The sequence below is a fragment of the Capricornis sumatraensis genome, chromosome 19, assembly GCF_032405125.1.
Source record: "Capricornis sumatraensis isolate serow.1 chromosome 19, serow.2, whole genome shotgun sequence".
Classification (NCBI taxonomy): domain Eukaryota; kingdom Metazoa; phylum Chordata; class Mammalia; order Artiodactyla; family Bovidae; genus Capricornis; species Capricornis sumatraensis.
The window spans coordinates 76,517,529-76,531,846 of record NC_091087.1 but is presented as its reverse complement, the minus strand read 5'-3'; the positions used below and the strand labels follow the sequence as shown (position 1 = coordinate 76,531,846).

Sequence of the window (14,318 nt, the reverse complement as noted above, 5' to 3'; positions counted from 1 at the left end):
GCAAGAATTGACCCTGGTTGGGCTCACTGCCACGCAGGAGCCCTGTTGCGGTGACGGCCTGGGACTGGGGGCCTCCTTCCCGGGGTCTCCCTGGGGGCCCTGCCCTTGGCTCCCAGGGAAGCCAGCCTTCGCAGTCCAGCAGGACCGAGAGGCTGCTGGGCAGGCCTGGGCCCCGTCTGCACAGCTGCGTGTGTGCGGACGCTGGGCTGGGGCCCCACGACTCCCAAGGGATGTTTCACTAACTGGGTGCTGGTTAATACGCTGCTCAGGGGTGCCAGATTCCCTTTCTTCCGTGTGCTTCAGGCTCACGGAGTTTGAAGACACGCCCACCAGTCAGCTGACCGTGGACGAGTTTATGAAGATTGACTTGGAGGAGGAGTGCGACCCCCCGTCCTACACGGCTGGGCAGAGGAAGCTGCGGCTGAAGCAGGTGGGCCCTGCATGTGGCCTCTGCCCTCACCGTCCCCCGTTCCCTTTAAGACAGCGGCTTCCTTACGAAGACTGACGAGGGTGTGCGTCCGTGCACAGCCCCGGGAGAGGCAGATGGGGCGCTGAACCCAGTGCGGGGTGGTGGCGGGATGGGCTGCACCGGGCGCAGTCCCTCCTGGGCCCCAGGTCCGCTCGTCTGTCCGTGGGGTCTCCCCAGGCCACCCAGGTGGTCCAGCACTGTTTCTCAGGGAAGCCTCCTTCCTGCAGGGCCCAGCGTCTGTCTGGCCTGAAGCTGCGTCCCTCCTGTTGGGGTGGGGCCCTGCCCGGGGACGAGAGGCCTGCGGTGCCCGCGGCCTGGTCTCGCCCGTCACTAAACGCTCATGCCCTTCCTTTCCAGCTTGAACAAGTCCTGTCCAAGCAGCTGGAGGACGTGGAAGGTAACCGCCCGTTCCCTGGACAGAGGCTGCAGGGCCTCACAGGATGGAGCTCACGGTCGCTTTTTGCTTTTAACTTACTGCTTCAGGTGAAATAACCACCTACCAGGATGCCATTGAGATCGAGCTAGAAAGCAGTCGGCCCAAGGCCAAGGGGGCGCTCGCCAGCCTGACGAAGGACGGTGAGTCCAGCCATGTCTGCAGCTGCCCCTCAGCCCGCCTGTGCCCGCTCCTCCTGCTGCCGGCCTCCCCGCGCCTGGGGCCACCCTGCAGCCAGCCTCCGTGCCCCGAGCCGCCCTGTCCCGGCGTGCACGCCACGCCTCGGGGTGCCTCCGACGGTGCTGTCTCCCCGGCAGTTTTCTGTGCTGTCCGTCCATGTCTGGAGTGTTTTGTTCTCATTTTCTGGCCGCGCTATCGATTTCCCACTGAAGCAGCTCTTGCGCTGATTCGTGCACCCTGCGACCTCCGCGCTCTGCCGGCAACGTTCGCCCTCGGTTCTGGACTCCGCCGCGTCTCCCCGTGTCCTGACCTGCGGCTGCTGCCCTGCCGCTTTCCTCCCGCGGTTGGGGGTGGGGGGCCTACATCGTGCCGCCTGGTGACTGGCGCTTTGCTGGCGCTGTCCCTCCTTGGCGCCACCGTGCTGTGGCCACAGGTCTATTGGTTGGAGATGCCTGCGGTGTTTGGGGAACAGGCCCCCAGGGCTCCATCTACCCAGGGCTGGGCTCCGTGTCCGCCGGGCTCTCCCCCCATCCACACTGTCAGCTGTGTGACCCTCCCACAGGCAGAAGTGGTCTCGGCTGAGGCTGGCTGGTTTTTGGTGCCGGGCGCCCCCCGTGGGCCTAAGTGCATGCCTGGTGGTCTCTGCCCTGGCAGCCTGCCTCACCGCCCACCCTGCCCATGTCCCCCTCTGGACACAGCGGGGCTCTGCTCTCCGGCCCAGCCTGGACCTCTCTCCCCACAAGGACCCGGCTTCCCCGTGTCTGCTCACCCGCCTCTTGCAAGGTGCTCCCTGGGCCTCGGGGAGCGTGTCTTCTGTCCCCGGGGTTCTTCACGTGGTCTCTTGAGGTCTCTGATTCTGGGCCAGCACCTGTTGCAGCTGCCCAGCCACAGGGCTAGGCTCGCTCTCCCTGCCCGCGCCTACCGGGTGCTGTTGAGGGACCGCCGGTGTGCCCCAGGTCCAGCTTCTCGCGGCTGCTCCTGACCAGAGTGTCGGGGACAAGTCCTCCTCCGCGCCCACCGCTGGTACCAGGATTGTCTCCACGTCCCACCCCACCCTCGCTCCTGGCCCGCCTTCCTTGGTGTGGGCTCGTTCCTCTGACCCCTGGTCTCCAAGCGGCCCTGCCCTGTCGCAGGCCAGCCGGCCTGTGGGGGCTGCTGGTCCACAGCAAGGAGGAGGAGGCCGGGTGCTGGGGGCGCAGGGGAGGAAGGGCCGCACACACGGTCAAGTCCGTCCCTCCGGAGGCTGCGCTGCGCGTGTGCGGGCCCTGAGCTCTGGGGGCCCACAGCGGGCCGCGCGGGCGGCCAGTGTCCTAGTTCTGCCGGCCCCCGGGGGCTGCTGACGAAACCGGCGGTGACAGCGCGGGCTTCCAGGCGAGGGGCCGTGAGGGCGCCCCGGCCAGCAGGCAGCTGCCTCCTGCGGCTGGAAGTCAGCTGTGTCTAGAATTTTCTGTGAGAGGGATCGTTTCTCCTCTGGCTTTTTCACTCAGTGTTGTTACTCTGAGCGGTGCGTCACCTGTCAGTCCTCTCTGGAGCAGGGATCCCGAGTGTCCAGTCCTGAGTGGAAGTCAGTCAGTCAGTTCAGGTGCTCAGTCCTGTCCGACTCTTTACAACCCAATGGATTACAGCACACCAGGCCTCCCTGTCCATCACCAACCACTCCCGAGCCTACCCAAACCCATGTCCACTGAGTCGGTGGTGCCATCCAACCACCTCATCCTCTGTCGTCCCCTTCTCCTCCTGCCCTCAATCTTTCCCACCATCAGGGTCTTTTCAAATGAGTTGGTTCTTTGCAACAAGGGGCCAAAGTATTGGAGTTTCGGCTTCAGCATCAGTCCTTCCAATGAACATTCAGGACTGATTTCCTTTAGGATGGACTGGTTGGATCTCCTTCAAGTCCAAAGGACTCTCAAGCTTCTCCAACGCCACAGTTCAAAAGCATCAATTCTTCAGCTCTTAGCTTTCTTTATGATCCAACTCTCACATCCATACATGACTCCTGGAAAAACCATAGCCTTGACTAGGCAGACCTCTGTTGGCAAACTAATGTTTCTGCTTTTTAATATGTTGTCTAGGTTGATCATAACTTTCCTTCCAAGAAGCAAATGTCTTTTAATTTCATGGCTGCAGTCATCACCTGCAGTGATTTTGGAGCCCCAAAAATAAAGTCTGACACTGTTTCCCCATCTGTTTCCCATGAAGTGATGGGACCAGATGCCATGATCTTAAGTTTTCTGCATGTTGAGCTTTAAACCAACTTTTTCACTCTCCTCTTTCACTTTCATCAAGAGGCTTTTTAGCTCCTCTTCACTTTCTGCCATAAGGGTGGTGTCGTCTGCATATCTGAGGTTACTGATATTTCTCCAGGCAATCTTGATTCCAGCTTGTGCTTCTGCCAGCCCAGCGTTTCTCATGATGTCCTCTGCATATAAGTTAAATAAGCAGGGTGACAATATACAGCCTTGACATACTCCTCTTCCTATTTGGAACCAGTCTGTTGTTCCATGTCCAGTTCTAGCTGTTGCTTCCTGACCTGCATAGAGATTTCTCAGGAAGCAGGTCAGGTGGTCTGGTATTCCCATCTCTTTAAGAGTTTTCCACAGTTTGTTGTGATCCACACAGTCAGAGGACCTGGGTTATTTGCAGTCTTGGACTGTTGCGTGTAAACCACTGTGAACATTCGTGCCAGTCTTTGCTTCCTTTTCTTGAGGTTGAGTGTGGGGGAGCAGCGTTGCTGGGTCGGGGAGACCTGGTCGGGTGGTTCAGAAGCTGCTTCCCGACGCAGCAGCCTCAGGCGTGTGGTGCCGCCCTGGCGCTCTGGCCGTGGCTGCGGGCGCCTGTCGTGGTGGGCGGCGTGCCCGTGCCCGCCCGCGACGCCTCTGCTGGGCTCTGTTCACATGGTTCGCCCGGCTGTGACGGGGCTGTTTTCAGAGTTGTTTACACATTCCAGAGGCAAGTCCTTGCCAAACATGTGATTTGCGATGAGTCTGAAGCTTGTCTTTTTGCCTTCCTAAACAGTGTCTTTCAAAGTAGAGCTCTCATCTTTGATGGAATCGGATTCATCGATGCTGGGGTCAGCATCTCCTCCCGTCTCCCGTCTTTTCTCGGGAGCGTTTGCACTCGCAGCTTTTAGGCTCGCGTCTGGCCTGTTCTGAGTTGGCTCTCACGTCGCGGCTCTCACGTCGCGTGCATGGTGTGGGTGCCCTGGGGCCAGGCCCGCCGCTGGGAATGTGTGCAGCTGCGTGGAAACGCTTTTCCCCGGGGGGACGCTCCGGCCTCCTGCCGGCCTGATGGGGCGTGTGCACTTGTGCCCTAGGTTCCGTCGAGGACTCCACGTCCAGCGTGTTTGGGGAAGAGGACACCGAGGATGAGGAGCTGGAGGCTGCGGCCAGCCACCTGAACAAGGACTTCTACCGGGAGCTGCTCGCAGGCGGCGTCCCTGGCGGCTCGGAGGCGGCGGGGGGCCCCGAGGAGGGCAGGAGGCCCCCGGCGCTGGAGTCCCTGCTCGGGCCCCTGCCCACGGCGGCCAGCCTGGGCATCTCGGACTCCATCCGAGAGTGCATCGCCTCCCCAAGCCACGAGCCCAGTGAGTGCCGGGGGTTGGGGGGCGGGCAGGGGCATTCCCATCTGGGTCGTCGTGCCCCTCACCCCCCGCCGTGGGAGCTGCTGAGGGGCAGCCTTGTGTGAGGGCGGGTTCGGGAGGGGCTGTGCTGACAGCTGGGTGCCTGGAGCACTTGCTGTGTCTCCGCGGCCCTCCTGCACCGGCCCAAGCCCTCGGTGTGGTTGGCTGTGGCCAGTCTCCTTCCTGCCCCTCAGCGCAGAAAGCCAAAGCCACGTGTCACGGGGGCCACAGGGGCAGACTGGCACCCTGGCCTGTCCCCTGCGTCGGCCTGGTGGGGAGGTGTTGGCCGAAGGCAGCCTCTCCGCTGGACAGATGGGCACTGCTTGCTGGGCTCCGGTGCACGCAGGGCCCTCCCCACGAGGAAGGCAGATCCGGTTCCCTCGCGTCTCATGCGAGCGTGGCCTCATCTCCTCCCTGGGCACCGAGGGCTCGGCCTCTGTGTGAGGAGACTTTGTGAACAGGACGCTGCTCGATGCCCCCGCTGTGCCCTGTGGGTGCCCCTGCCCTGGGAGTGGACGGGGGCCTGACACAGACCTGGCCCACCTGCTGGGCACGAGCAGGCCACACCCGCCCCGGGGCTGCTGTGCGAGGGCACTGGGCAGAGGGCTCACACGGGGGCCCAGGGGCAGAACGAGGCCGTCCTGGCTGGAGCTGAGAGCAGGGCCCCTGCTGCAGGCGGTGATGGGGCAGGCAGCCAGCAGGAGGTGCTCCCGTTTCTGGGCCACGAGGGCACCGTTGGCCCAGCCGGGGCAGGAGGGCGCCGGCCCACAGGTCTGGGGGGTCCTCAGCATGGTCATGGAGGCTGCCTGGGGCCCCCTCCCAGGAACACTGTTGAGAAGCTCCTCCGTAAGGAGTGTGAGGACAGGGTCTCCTCCAGGTCAGAGCTGCTTCCTCCACGAGCCCCTGGGAGCAGTGCGGGGGGCGTGGCTTGGAGCCACCCTGGCCCTGCCCCAGGCCCCGAGCCGGCCCCGGTGAGCTGTGCGCCTTTTCACGGGAGGCTGAGCCTGACTCCAGCCTGTGCTTCCCTCCAGAGGACGCCTGCGGGGACGGGGAGCTGGACCTGAGCGGCATCGACGACCTCGAGATCGACCGGGTAGGTGCTGCCTGCTCGTGGGGCCTCTGGGGCGGGGCCAGACCCCTGCGGGGGGCCGTGGGCTGGGGCTGCACCGCCACACCCCGGGCCCCGGGCCTGCTGTGCCGTGGATCTGAGTCCGCTGCCCAGCAGCGCCTGCCCGCAGGCTGCCCAGCAGCGCCCGCCCGCGGCAGCGGGGAGCCTTTCCCTGATCTGTCGCCGCGGGCCTGCGGCCACCGCCGGTTCCTCAGCTGGCGCCGCAGCCGTCAGCGCAGCTCCTTCTCTGGGACCACCGAGCCTGCGGTCTGGCTGGCCTGGCTTCTGTGCCTGGGGGCTGCGAGCTGCTGGGGAGGGTGCAGCCCCCAGGCTGGCCTGGGGAGGGCGGGGTGTGGCGAGCCTTCAGCCCGGACTCCACACACCTTCCTTCTCGGGTTGGAGGCCTGCTTCCTGACTGGCGTGCAAGGAGCAGGCACGCCTGTGGCTGAGCTCGGGGCGTGCCCTCTGAGTGACCTTGTGCTCTTCCGCAGTACATCCTGAATGAGGCGGAAGCCCGCGTGAAGGCTGAGCTGTGGATGCGGGAGAATGCTGAGTACCTGCGGGAGCAGAAGGGTGAGTGGCCGCCTGTGCCCGCCCAGGCTCCCCGGGACGCGGGCCTCGCTGACCCCGCTTCTTGGTCTTTCAGAGAAAGAAGCAAGAATCGCGAAGGAGAGGGAGCTGGGCGTCTACAAGGAGCACAAGGTGACCGACGCCCCCTCCCCCCGCCCCCCTCCCCCTGCCCCCCCAGGGGCCAGCCCCTCGCCCCCCTCCCCCTGCCCCCACCCCCTCCCCCCGCCCCTCCCCCTCTCCCCTCCCCCCTCTCCCTCTCCCCTCCCCCCTCTCCCCTCCCCCCACCCCCCCAGGGGCTGGCCCCTCGCCCCCTCCCCCCGCCCCTCCCCCTCTCCCCTCCCCCCTCTCCCCTCCCCCGCTCCCCCCAGGGGCTGGCCCCTCGCCCCCTCCCCCTGCCCCCCTTCCCCCCTCCCCTCCCCCCTCTCCCCTCCCCCCTCTCCCCTCCCCCCTCTCCCCTCCCCCCTCTCCCCTCCCCCTGCCCCCCCCAGGGGCTGGCCCCTCGCCCCCTCCCCCTGCCCCCCTCCCCCCATCCCCCTCCCCCTGCCGCCCCCAGGGGCCGGCCCCTCGCCCCCTGCAGACAGCTGCCCCTTGCTGGGCAGTCCTGCTTGAGGCGCAGGACGGACGGCTGGGGGCTGCTCGGTGGGCCTTTGGCAGAGGGCACCGCCGGCCGCCCAGGGGCCCATCTCTCCGGGGAGGATGAGAGGCCCCAGCCAGCCCTGACGGCGTGAGCCTCCTTCCCAGGAGTCCGGCTGGTGCCCCCTACGTCCTGACGAGCACCTGGCCGGTTCATAGAACCAGGGCCCGCAGGAAGCGTAACTTCTGTGTTTCCCTCAAGCCCAAGAAGTCCTGCAAGCGCCGGGAGCCGATCCAGGCCAGCACGGCCGGGGAGGCCATCGAGAAGATGCTGGAGCAGAAGAAAATCTCCAGCAAGATCAACTACAGTGTGCTGCGGGGCCTGGACGCGGGGGGCGGCCCGCCCGGGGAGCACGGCCCCCTGCCCGGGGAGCACGGCCCCCCGCCCGGGGAGGACACGGACCCCCAGGGGGAGGCCACCCGGCCCCCGGAGCGGACCAGTGCCCGGAGGCTGTCCCGACGGAAGACGCCCTCCAGGAGAAGCCGGCCTGACCCCTCGACTAGCGTGGGCAAGAGGTACCATGCCAGACGGGCCTGGGGGGCAGGCTGGGGTCACTCACCACCCGCGTGCCAGAAGCCAGCGTCCGTGTCCGGAGCTCCTGCCGCCCTGGTGGGGAGCTGAGTGGGGCTCCAGCCTCGGACAGGGCCCGCGGCATCAGAGACGATCCTGCCTGAAGAAACGGGGAGGGGGCCAGGCCTGTTCCCCACCCAAGGGCTCCTGGAAGCCCCCGCACCGCCCCAGCCTCGGAGAGGAGACTGATGGGGCCAGTGGGGCTGTGGGGCCCTCCTCGTTGGGGTCAGTGGGCCGCCCTGCGTGGACAGGTCCGGGCAGCTCTGTGTGCCCGCCCCCTGGGCTCCTGTTAGGCCCCTGACAGGTCGGCGTGCCCCCGCCTGGCCGCTCCTGGGAGGCGCGCAGTGCTGGGCTCTGTGGGGCGGACCCCACCCCCGCTCTGTGTCCTCAGAAGCCTGGCCGCCCGGGGGCAGCGTGGGAATGGCTGTGGGGCGCGTCGAGAGGGCGCCCGAGACACAGACCTGCCCCTTTGGCCTTCCTCCCACTCCGCTGGCGTGCCCTGATGTGGGGCGGCCCTTGCCAAGCAGTATGCCCCTGGCCCCCGCCTCTTGGCTCCGGGACTCCGGGCTGCTCTGCCTGTCCTGGGGTCGCTGCTGCCCCAGCCCCGCACACCGTTTCCTCGGAGAGCTGTCCTGCGGGAGGGACTGACTCAGCCTGGGCAGAGCCGTACCTTCGCCTGCCGCCGATCCCTCCAGGCTGCTGGCCAGGACCACGGGGAGCCAGGGCCCCCCGTGAGAGCCCTGAGCCCCTGCTGCTGATAGGGCAGGCTGCCCGCGGCCTGGCCGGAGACCCCCACTGTCGGGTGTCCACCGCTGGAGGCTCTTTCGGGGTCCATTGTGGGTGTGTCCGGCACAGTGCAGGCAGGACGGCAGTGGCTGCGGCCTGAGGGTCTCAGCTGCTCCCCGCTGTGCCCTGCGTGGACGTGAGCAGACCGAGAGGGCAGCCCACCTGTCCAGCGACCTGCCCAGCCCGCGGGCTCAGGGTGGGTGGAGGGCAGCCAGGCCTGGGTGCAGGAGGCGGCTGTGGGATGCTCCAGGGGTGAGGGGCCAGCACTTGGGCCCCTGGGGACAGGACCAGTGTCCCTGGCCTCCACACGCCGCCAGGTGTGGTCAGAGGCAGGCCTCTCCAGGCCAAGTCCTCCTGGGCGGAGGCGTGGCCTGCGCTGAGGTGGCCTCGCTGTGCGCTGTTCCAGGTTGAGGCCGTTGGCATCGACGCAGCCGGCGAAGAAGGTGGCTCTGGGAGAGGTGCGTCGGCAGGGGCGGGGCTGGGACTGGGGTCCTCGGGGAAGAGGGTGCCCACAAGGTGTCCAGAGGGCGCGCCCACCCAGGCAGAGGGGCCGGGCCCTGGGAGCCGAGGCCCAGCAGCGGGGCGGCCCTCCCGCGGCGGCCCGGAGCCTGCCCGCGCCTGCCCAGCCCCTCGCCTCGCCTGCAGGCCTCACTCCCGAGCGCCTGCTCCCTGGAGGCCGAGCGTGTCAGGCCCGCAGCAGTCGTGGTGGAGAGCGGGCCTGTGTCTTACCACGCGGACGAGGACCCGGAGGACGAGGACCCGGAGGAGGAGGACGGGGAGCCCTGCGTCAGCGCCCTGCGGATGATGGGCGCCGACGGTGTGTGTGGGGGGGCGCGGGCTCTCGCCAGCGTTGTTGGTCAGCCGTGTGGGTTTTGTGGAAGGAGCTGACTGGGCCCTGCTTGCTGTGCACGGGGGTTGGGGGTGGGCCTCCGGGCCACCTGGCCAGCTGAGAAAGGTCCGATCCTGCCCCGCTCCTGAGGGCCGTCAGTGGGGGCAGGGCCCGTGGGGCTGGTGGTGGGGCCGTGGGGGGCACTTTGGGGGCACCGCTTCTGGGGCGGCAGGGAGCAGCGGGCCTCACCCCCCATGGTTACTGCCTTGGGCTCTGCAGATTACGGCTGTGACGGGGATGACGACGATGGTTACTGAGGTGATCTCACATCTGGCGCGTCCGCCGGTGGCCCTGCCGCTGGCTCCCAAGGGTCTGACGGCCTTGGGTGAGCCCCCGGGGAGCAGCAAGCCTCGGTGAGGCGACGGGTGCCCCCCGCTGCCCGGCGGCCCTCGTGCACAGCCGCCCGTGACCTCGTGGCCCTCGCTGTCGGGATCCTGATCTGAGCAGCGTGAGGAGTGTGTCTGTTTCTCGGCAGAGCTGGGTCTCGTGGCCCAGGAACCCTTGCTCGTGGCTCTGCCGCGTCCTGTGGAGAGAAACTGCGGCTCGGGGAGGCCCAGCCACGTGTCCAGGCTCGCGGAGGCCCAGCGGGGTCCGGACGCTGCTCTGCCCCGGGGCCAGGAGCCTGCGCCCCTCACCGCTTTGCCATGTCTGGGAGAAGCACTTGGCGTCCAGCTGACGCTCAGCCAGGCCCTCCCCGCTTGCCTGGGCCCGGGGACCCCACAGACGTGCACCGAGGAGCCCACAGTCTGCCTGGCCCCGCAGGGCGGCGGCACCTCTCGCCAGGCGCACGCGCAGCTGTCTGGCCGCTTCCCTCCCAAGCTGCACCTGGGTCCCTGTCCTTGGCAGTGTGGCCGGCAGAGGCCCTCTGTTGGCAACACTCGGAACTCCTGGGGCAGCCTTGCTGCTGGAAGGCCCAGAGCCCTTGCCCTGGCCTTGGGCGTGGCTGCGCGGGGGCCCTCCAGAAGGGGCCCACAGAGGCTTCCGCTCCTCCAGGCCAGCCCCGGCTGCCCACCCCTCACAGTGGCAGGGCCATAGCACCCTGCCCCCGGGGGCTCAGCCCCCACCCCAGTGGGCAGGCCTCATGGCATTCAGCCCAGAGGGCATCGCGGCTCACCGGGGAATGTCGAGGCCCTCGCTGTGCCCCTCGGCCGGGACCCCAGGGCGCCTGGCGGGCTGGAGTGGAAGGCTGGCTGGTGAAACACAGAGACGGCTGCTGGAGCTGAAGCTCACTGAGCGTGTGGTGTGCGGCTCTGTCTGGCCCTGGCGGAGCAAGCTTAGGTGGGGGTGCTGGGCCTCCAGGCTCCACAGGCACCCAGTTGTCAGCTGGGGAACCGGTGACAGGCCCACTGTCACAGGAAGCCCCTGGGCTCCCGCAGAGGCTCTCAGAGGGGCCTCGTGGTCGGGGGGCCCCGCCCCTCACGGGCAGCAGGTGCTTTGCTGGGCTGGAGCCTGGGAGCCTCCGGGTGAGGGAGGCGCTGGCGGCTGTGGGGAGCGCCCGGGCCGCGTGTGCTGTGCTCTAGACACAGAGGTCTGGCTGGACGCTTCCCCAGGAGGTGGCCGGGAGGCCAGCCTGCAGGCCCCCGCCCCGGAGCTCCCTTCACAGAGGAGAGGCTGATGGCCCTGCGGGGCACGAGGTGGATGGTCAGGCCTGCCTGAAGAGGAGAGGCTGCTGAGCCGGGGGCGGGGGAGCGGCCGAGCACGTCTGGGGAGGAGAACACGGGGGGCAGCCGCGGAGGCTGGGCCCTCAGCTGCACCCACTCAGGTTGACATCAGCAGGGTCTTCTGTGGGCGCTTGCCCGAGCAGGGCACACAGCTGGCCACCAGGCTCCACGTGGCGCCGGAGCGGCTAGGGGAGGTGGCCTGCCTCCACCGGGGCCCAGGGCGGCGCGTCCCCACCGCGTGCCCTGCCCCTCCCCCGGGGTGTCCTGCTCTCCCCATCAGTCTCGCTTTCCCAGCTTGTCCCCCGGCAGCCTGGTTGGGGAGGAGGCCCGGCCGGGAGAGGCCTGCAGGGCCTGCAACCCGCGTTGCACACCTGTGCACAGACACGCTGGTGCTGCTCTTCCCCGGGGCCACCATCAGGGCGCCGGGTCCCGGGCTCTGACGAGACCCAGGTCCACCCCCAGTGGGGCTGAGCTCTGGGGCCTGAGGCCTGACGGTGCCTTGGGCACCCTCACGGTGTGTCTGCAGAGGACGTGGCACCTGCTGGCACCCGGCCCACGCCACGCTCCGTGACTGCGTGCCCTTCCCGCCCCTCTGGGCCACGGAGCCGGGACCATGGGCGCCCTTCCTGGCAGGACTGGATGGGCCACGGCATGCCACTCGCTGCCTCGGGCCCCCCAAGAAGGGGGAGCAGGCCCGAGACGCCCCCAGTGCCCACAGGTGGCAGGGAGCCCCATCCCGAGCCAGCTTGCCCGGGGCCCGGCCTGCACACCTGCCCCCTTCCAGCGGCTCCCCACGCTCTCCTGGCTTCCGCCATCGTGCCTCCAGACAGGCAGTAGGGCTGGTGGCGGCCTTCTGTCACCACGGCCCCTGCGGGCACTGGGGGGAGTCTCTCTGAGGGAGGGGCAGCTTCTGGGGGGCCCCTGAGAACCAGGGTCAGCCCAGCCTGAGCGCCCACTGTGCCCTGCCCGCTGGTAGCCCCACAAACGCTGCTCTCACAGCTCAGCGCTGGGCGAGGTGCAGACCAGCCCTCCCCGTCGTGCCACCCCAGGCCGATGCCCTCCTTCCATCCGGCGCTTGCCCTACCCGAACCCCTCTGCTGTCTCCACTCCCTGGCCCTCCATCTGTTCCTCGGCGGGCTGGGGCGCTGGCCGAGTGAGGGCTGCGAGTCCGGGACCGGGAGAGGGGCCCCTGTCCCTCCTGGGCTGAGGGGGGCCCCAGGAGGGCGAGGGTGTTCCCGGTCCCCAGGTTGGGGCTGCCCTGGGGTCCCCTGAAGGCCCCAGCTCACCGGGGGCTGGACTTGCCCAGCCTGCCTCGAGGGGCCCAGCCCCACGGCCACCTCCCCCCGGCTGCCCTTAGGCTGCCAGGCCAGTGTCCTGCTTCTGCCTCCCAGGCCCCAGGTGGGGTCCAGCACAGACCCTGGGGACACTGCTCCCTGCACAATAAAGGCTGCCTTTGAAGCCGCGAGTCCTGTTCAGGGTCTTTGTTCTCTGACACCGTCCAGTGGCTGGTGGGCCAGGACGGCTCTGCCCCCGGGAACCCCCGCTCAGTGCCACCCCCACCAGCGTGGGTACCCCAGGCTCACCGTCCTCCACACGCCCACCCTGTTCTGAGCTGAGGACCCCCTTGCCCAGCAAGACCGTGGGGATCAGTGTGGACAGAAAGTGGCCCGTGCCCGGCCGTGGGCCCGAATGTCACCCTAGGCCCCGCTGCCGGGGCCCCAGCCACCCCTCGTCTCAGCCTCAGGGCCCAGTGAAGCCGCTGAGTCCGGACCCTCAGTCCAGACACCTGTGCCTCCGGGGAGCCCCCGCCACTGCCGCGCTGCAGGGCTAGCCCCGGGCAGCAGGGGGCGCTCCAGGACCAGCAGGGCCGGCGGGGCTCTGGGCGGCTCCTGCCTGTCCGACTCGCAGTGGGGGTTGGCTGTCTGCCTCAGGGCCTTGGGTTCTGGGCCACCTCCCCCGCCCAGGGGTCCAGACACTCTCTCGGTCCCCTGTGGCCACATCGGCAGGACAGCTGGCTCCCTGCACGTGCACACTGGCCAGCTGGGGGCACCGACGGGGCATTACCTCCTAGGAGCGGGGGCTCCCGAGTCAGGGTCGCTCGCAGGCAGGCGGCAGCTTCCCCGGCTGGTTGGCGTCTACCCGCGTTGTCCTGGCCTACGTGCCTGGAGGGCTGGCTGGTCCCTGGGGAGGCCTGGACCCCAGCCAGGCTGGCAAGGGGTGGGGTCTGAGGGTCGGGCTCCAAGGCTGCGGGCCTCAGGCCCAGACTGCCCGGGCCCTTCCCAGGGCCTGTGGGCGGCAGCAGAGGCGAGGCGGTCTGGCCTTCCTGCCACGAGAGGAGCCTAGTTCAGGAAGCCATCACACAATGGTCCACCTGGGTCCCAGGAGGGCAGGGGGCCAGAATGGTGGGACCCCGGCGTCACCGCCGCCTCGGCCCCGGCGAGGCCAGTGAAAGGCCGCGGTGGGGCAGGTGGGCTGCCACGTGTCGCAGGGGCAACTGCAGAGGCCACGCACTCAGCTGAGCCCCGGAAGCCTGGATGGCTGGAGGCAGCGCCGCCCTGCTAGATAGCGTGGGGACTGTCCTTTCCTTGGCTATGAGGTCCCTTCACCCCGGGCAGGCTGAGTAGTTGCTTCCCCCACCCAGAGGCCACAGTGAATAAAGACGTCGTCTGCCGGGTGCCCGCCTCAGTGGGGCCTGGGAAAATGCCTGTGCAGGGCTCAGCAGGGGCCTGGCTGCTGTGGGCCCTGCTGCCAGCCTCAGCCGCGGTGGAGCTGAACCAGTGGCTGAGGGGGTGCCCTGGGGCGGGAGGGCTTGGGTCACTGGGGGCCGCACCTGCAGGACCTGGAAGCAGGTGGCTGGGATCCTGGACAGACCTCCTGGGGGGCTTGCACCTCTGGCTTTCCCTCCCCACAAGCCCCTACTGGGTGTCCCTTCCAGCCACACGCAGGGCTCTGGAGAACATGGGCCCCGTTCATCGGTTCATGGGTTTACTTACTCAGCAGACCTCACCGAAGCTCTGAGGGTTTGCCGTCGGCCGTGGGGATGGGGACAATCCCTGGGGGCAACAGCCCCCATGCTGAGGGCAAATGCAGCAGCAGGGGTGGGCTGGGCGTGAGCACAGCTGCTGTACAGGGCAGAGGCGAGGGAACCACGGGGGGACGGGGCGCCAGGCAGGGCCGAGTGGGAGGGCCTGCAGTGACGGAGAGGCGGCTTGAGGGCTGGGCGCCGAGCTCACCAGTCTGTGGATGGCACTCAACCCCTCCCCCCGGTTGGTGGACCCCAGCCTGGCCCTGGGCAGAGAAAGACTTTCCCATCGACGGTCACTGACCCAGCTGGGGAATGTGAATCTTGGGGAGGTGACGTGGTGGTCACGGGCCAGGCCACAGCATGCAAAGGAGCGC

General features: G+C 68.1%; 1 protein-coding gene across 3 annotated transcripts in view; it reads left to right on the top strand.

Moving 5' to 3' along the window:
• The window catches only part of BRF1 (BRF1 general transcription factor IIIB subunit), a 58,371-nt gene extending 46,033 nt beyond the window's left edge, over positions 1-12,338 (top strand). For all 3 annotated transcript variants that reach the window (XM_068991525.1, XM_068991524.1, XM_068991527.1), the window contains 11 exons: positions 304-430; positions 827-866; positions 953-1,045; positions 4,396-4,665; positions 5,733-5,794; positions 6,301-6,382; positions 6,456-6,511; positions 7,215-7,528; positions 8,776-8,827; positions 9,015-9,186; positions 9,478-12,338. In XM_068991525.1, coding sequence (XP_068847626.1) covers positions 304-430; positions 827-866; positions 953-1,045; positions 4,396-4,665; positions 5,733-5,794; positions 6,301-6,382; positions 6,456-6,511; positions 7,215-7,528; positions 8,776-8,827; positions 9,015-9,186; positions 9,478-9,515 — 1,306 coding nt within the window. In that variant the 3' untranslated portion in view covers positions 9,516-12,338. The remainder of the gene's footprint in view (positions 1-303; positions 431-826; positions 867-952; positions 1,046-4,395; positions 4,666-5,732; positions 5,795-6,300; positions 6,383-6,455; positions 6,512-7,214; positions 7,529-8,775; positions 8,828-9,014; positions 9,187-9,477) is intronic.
• The last annotated feature ends 1,980 nt before the right edge of the window (positions 12,339-14,318 follow it).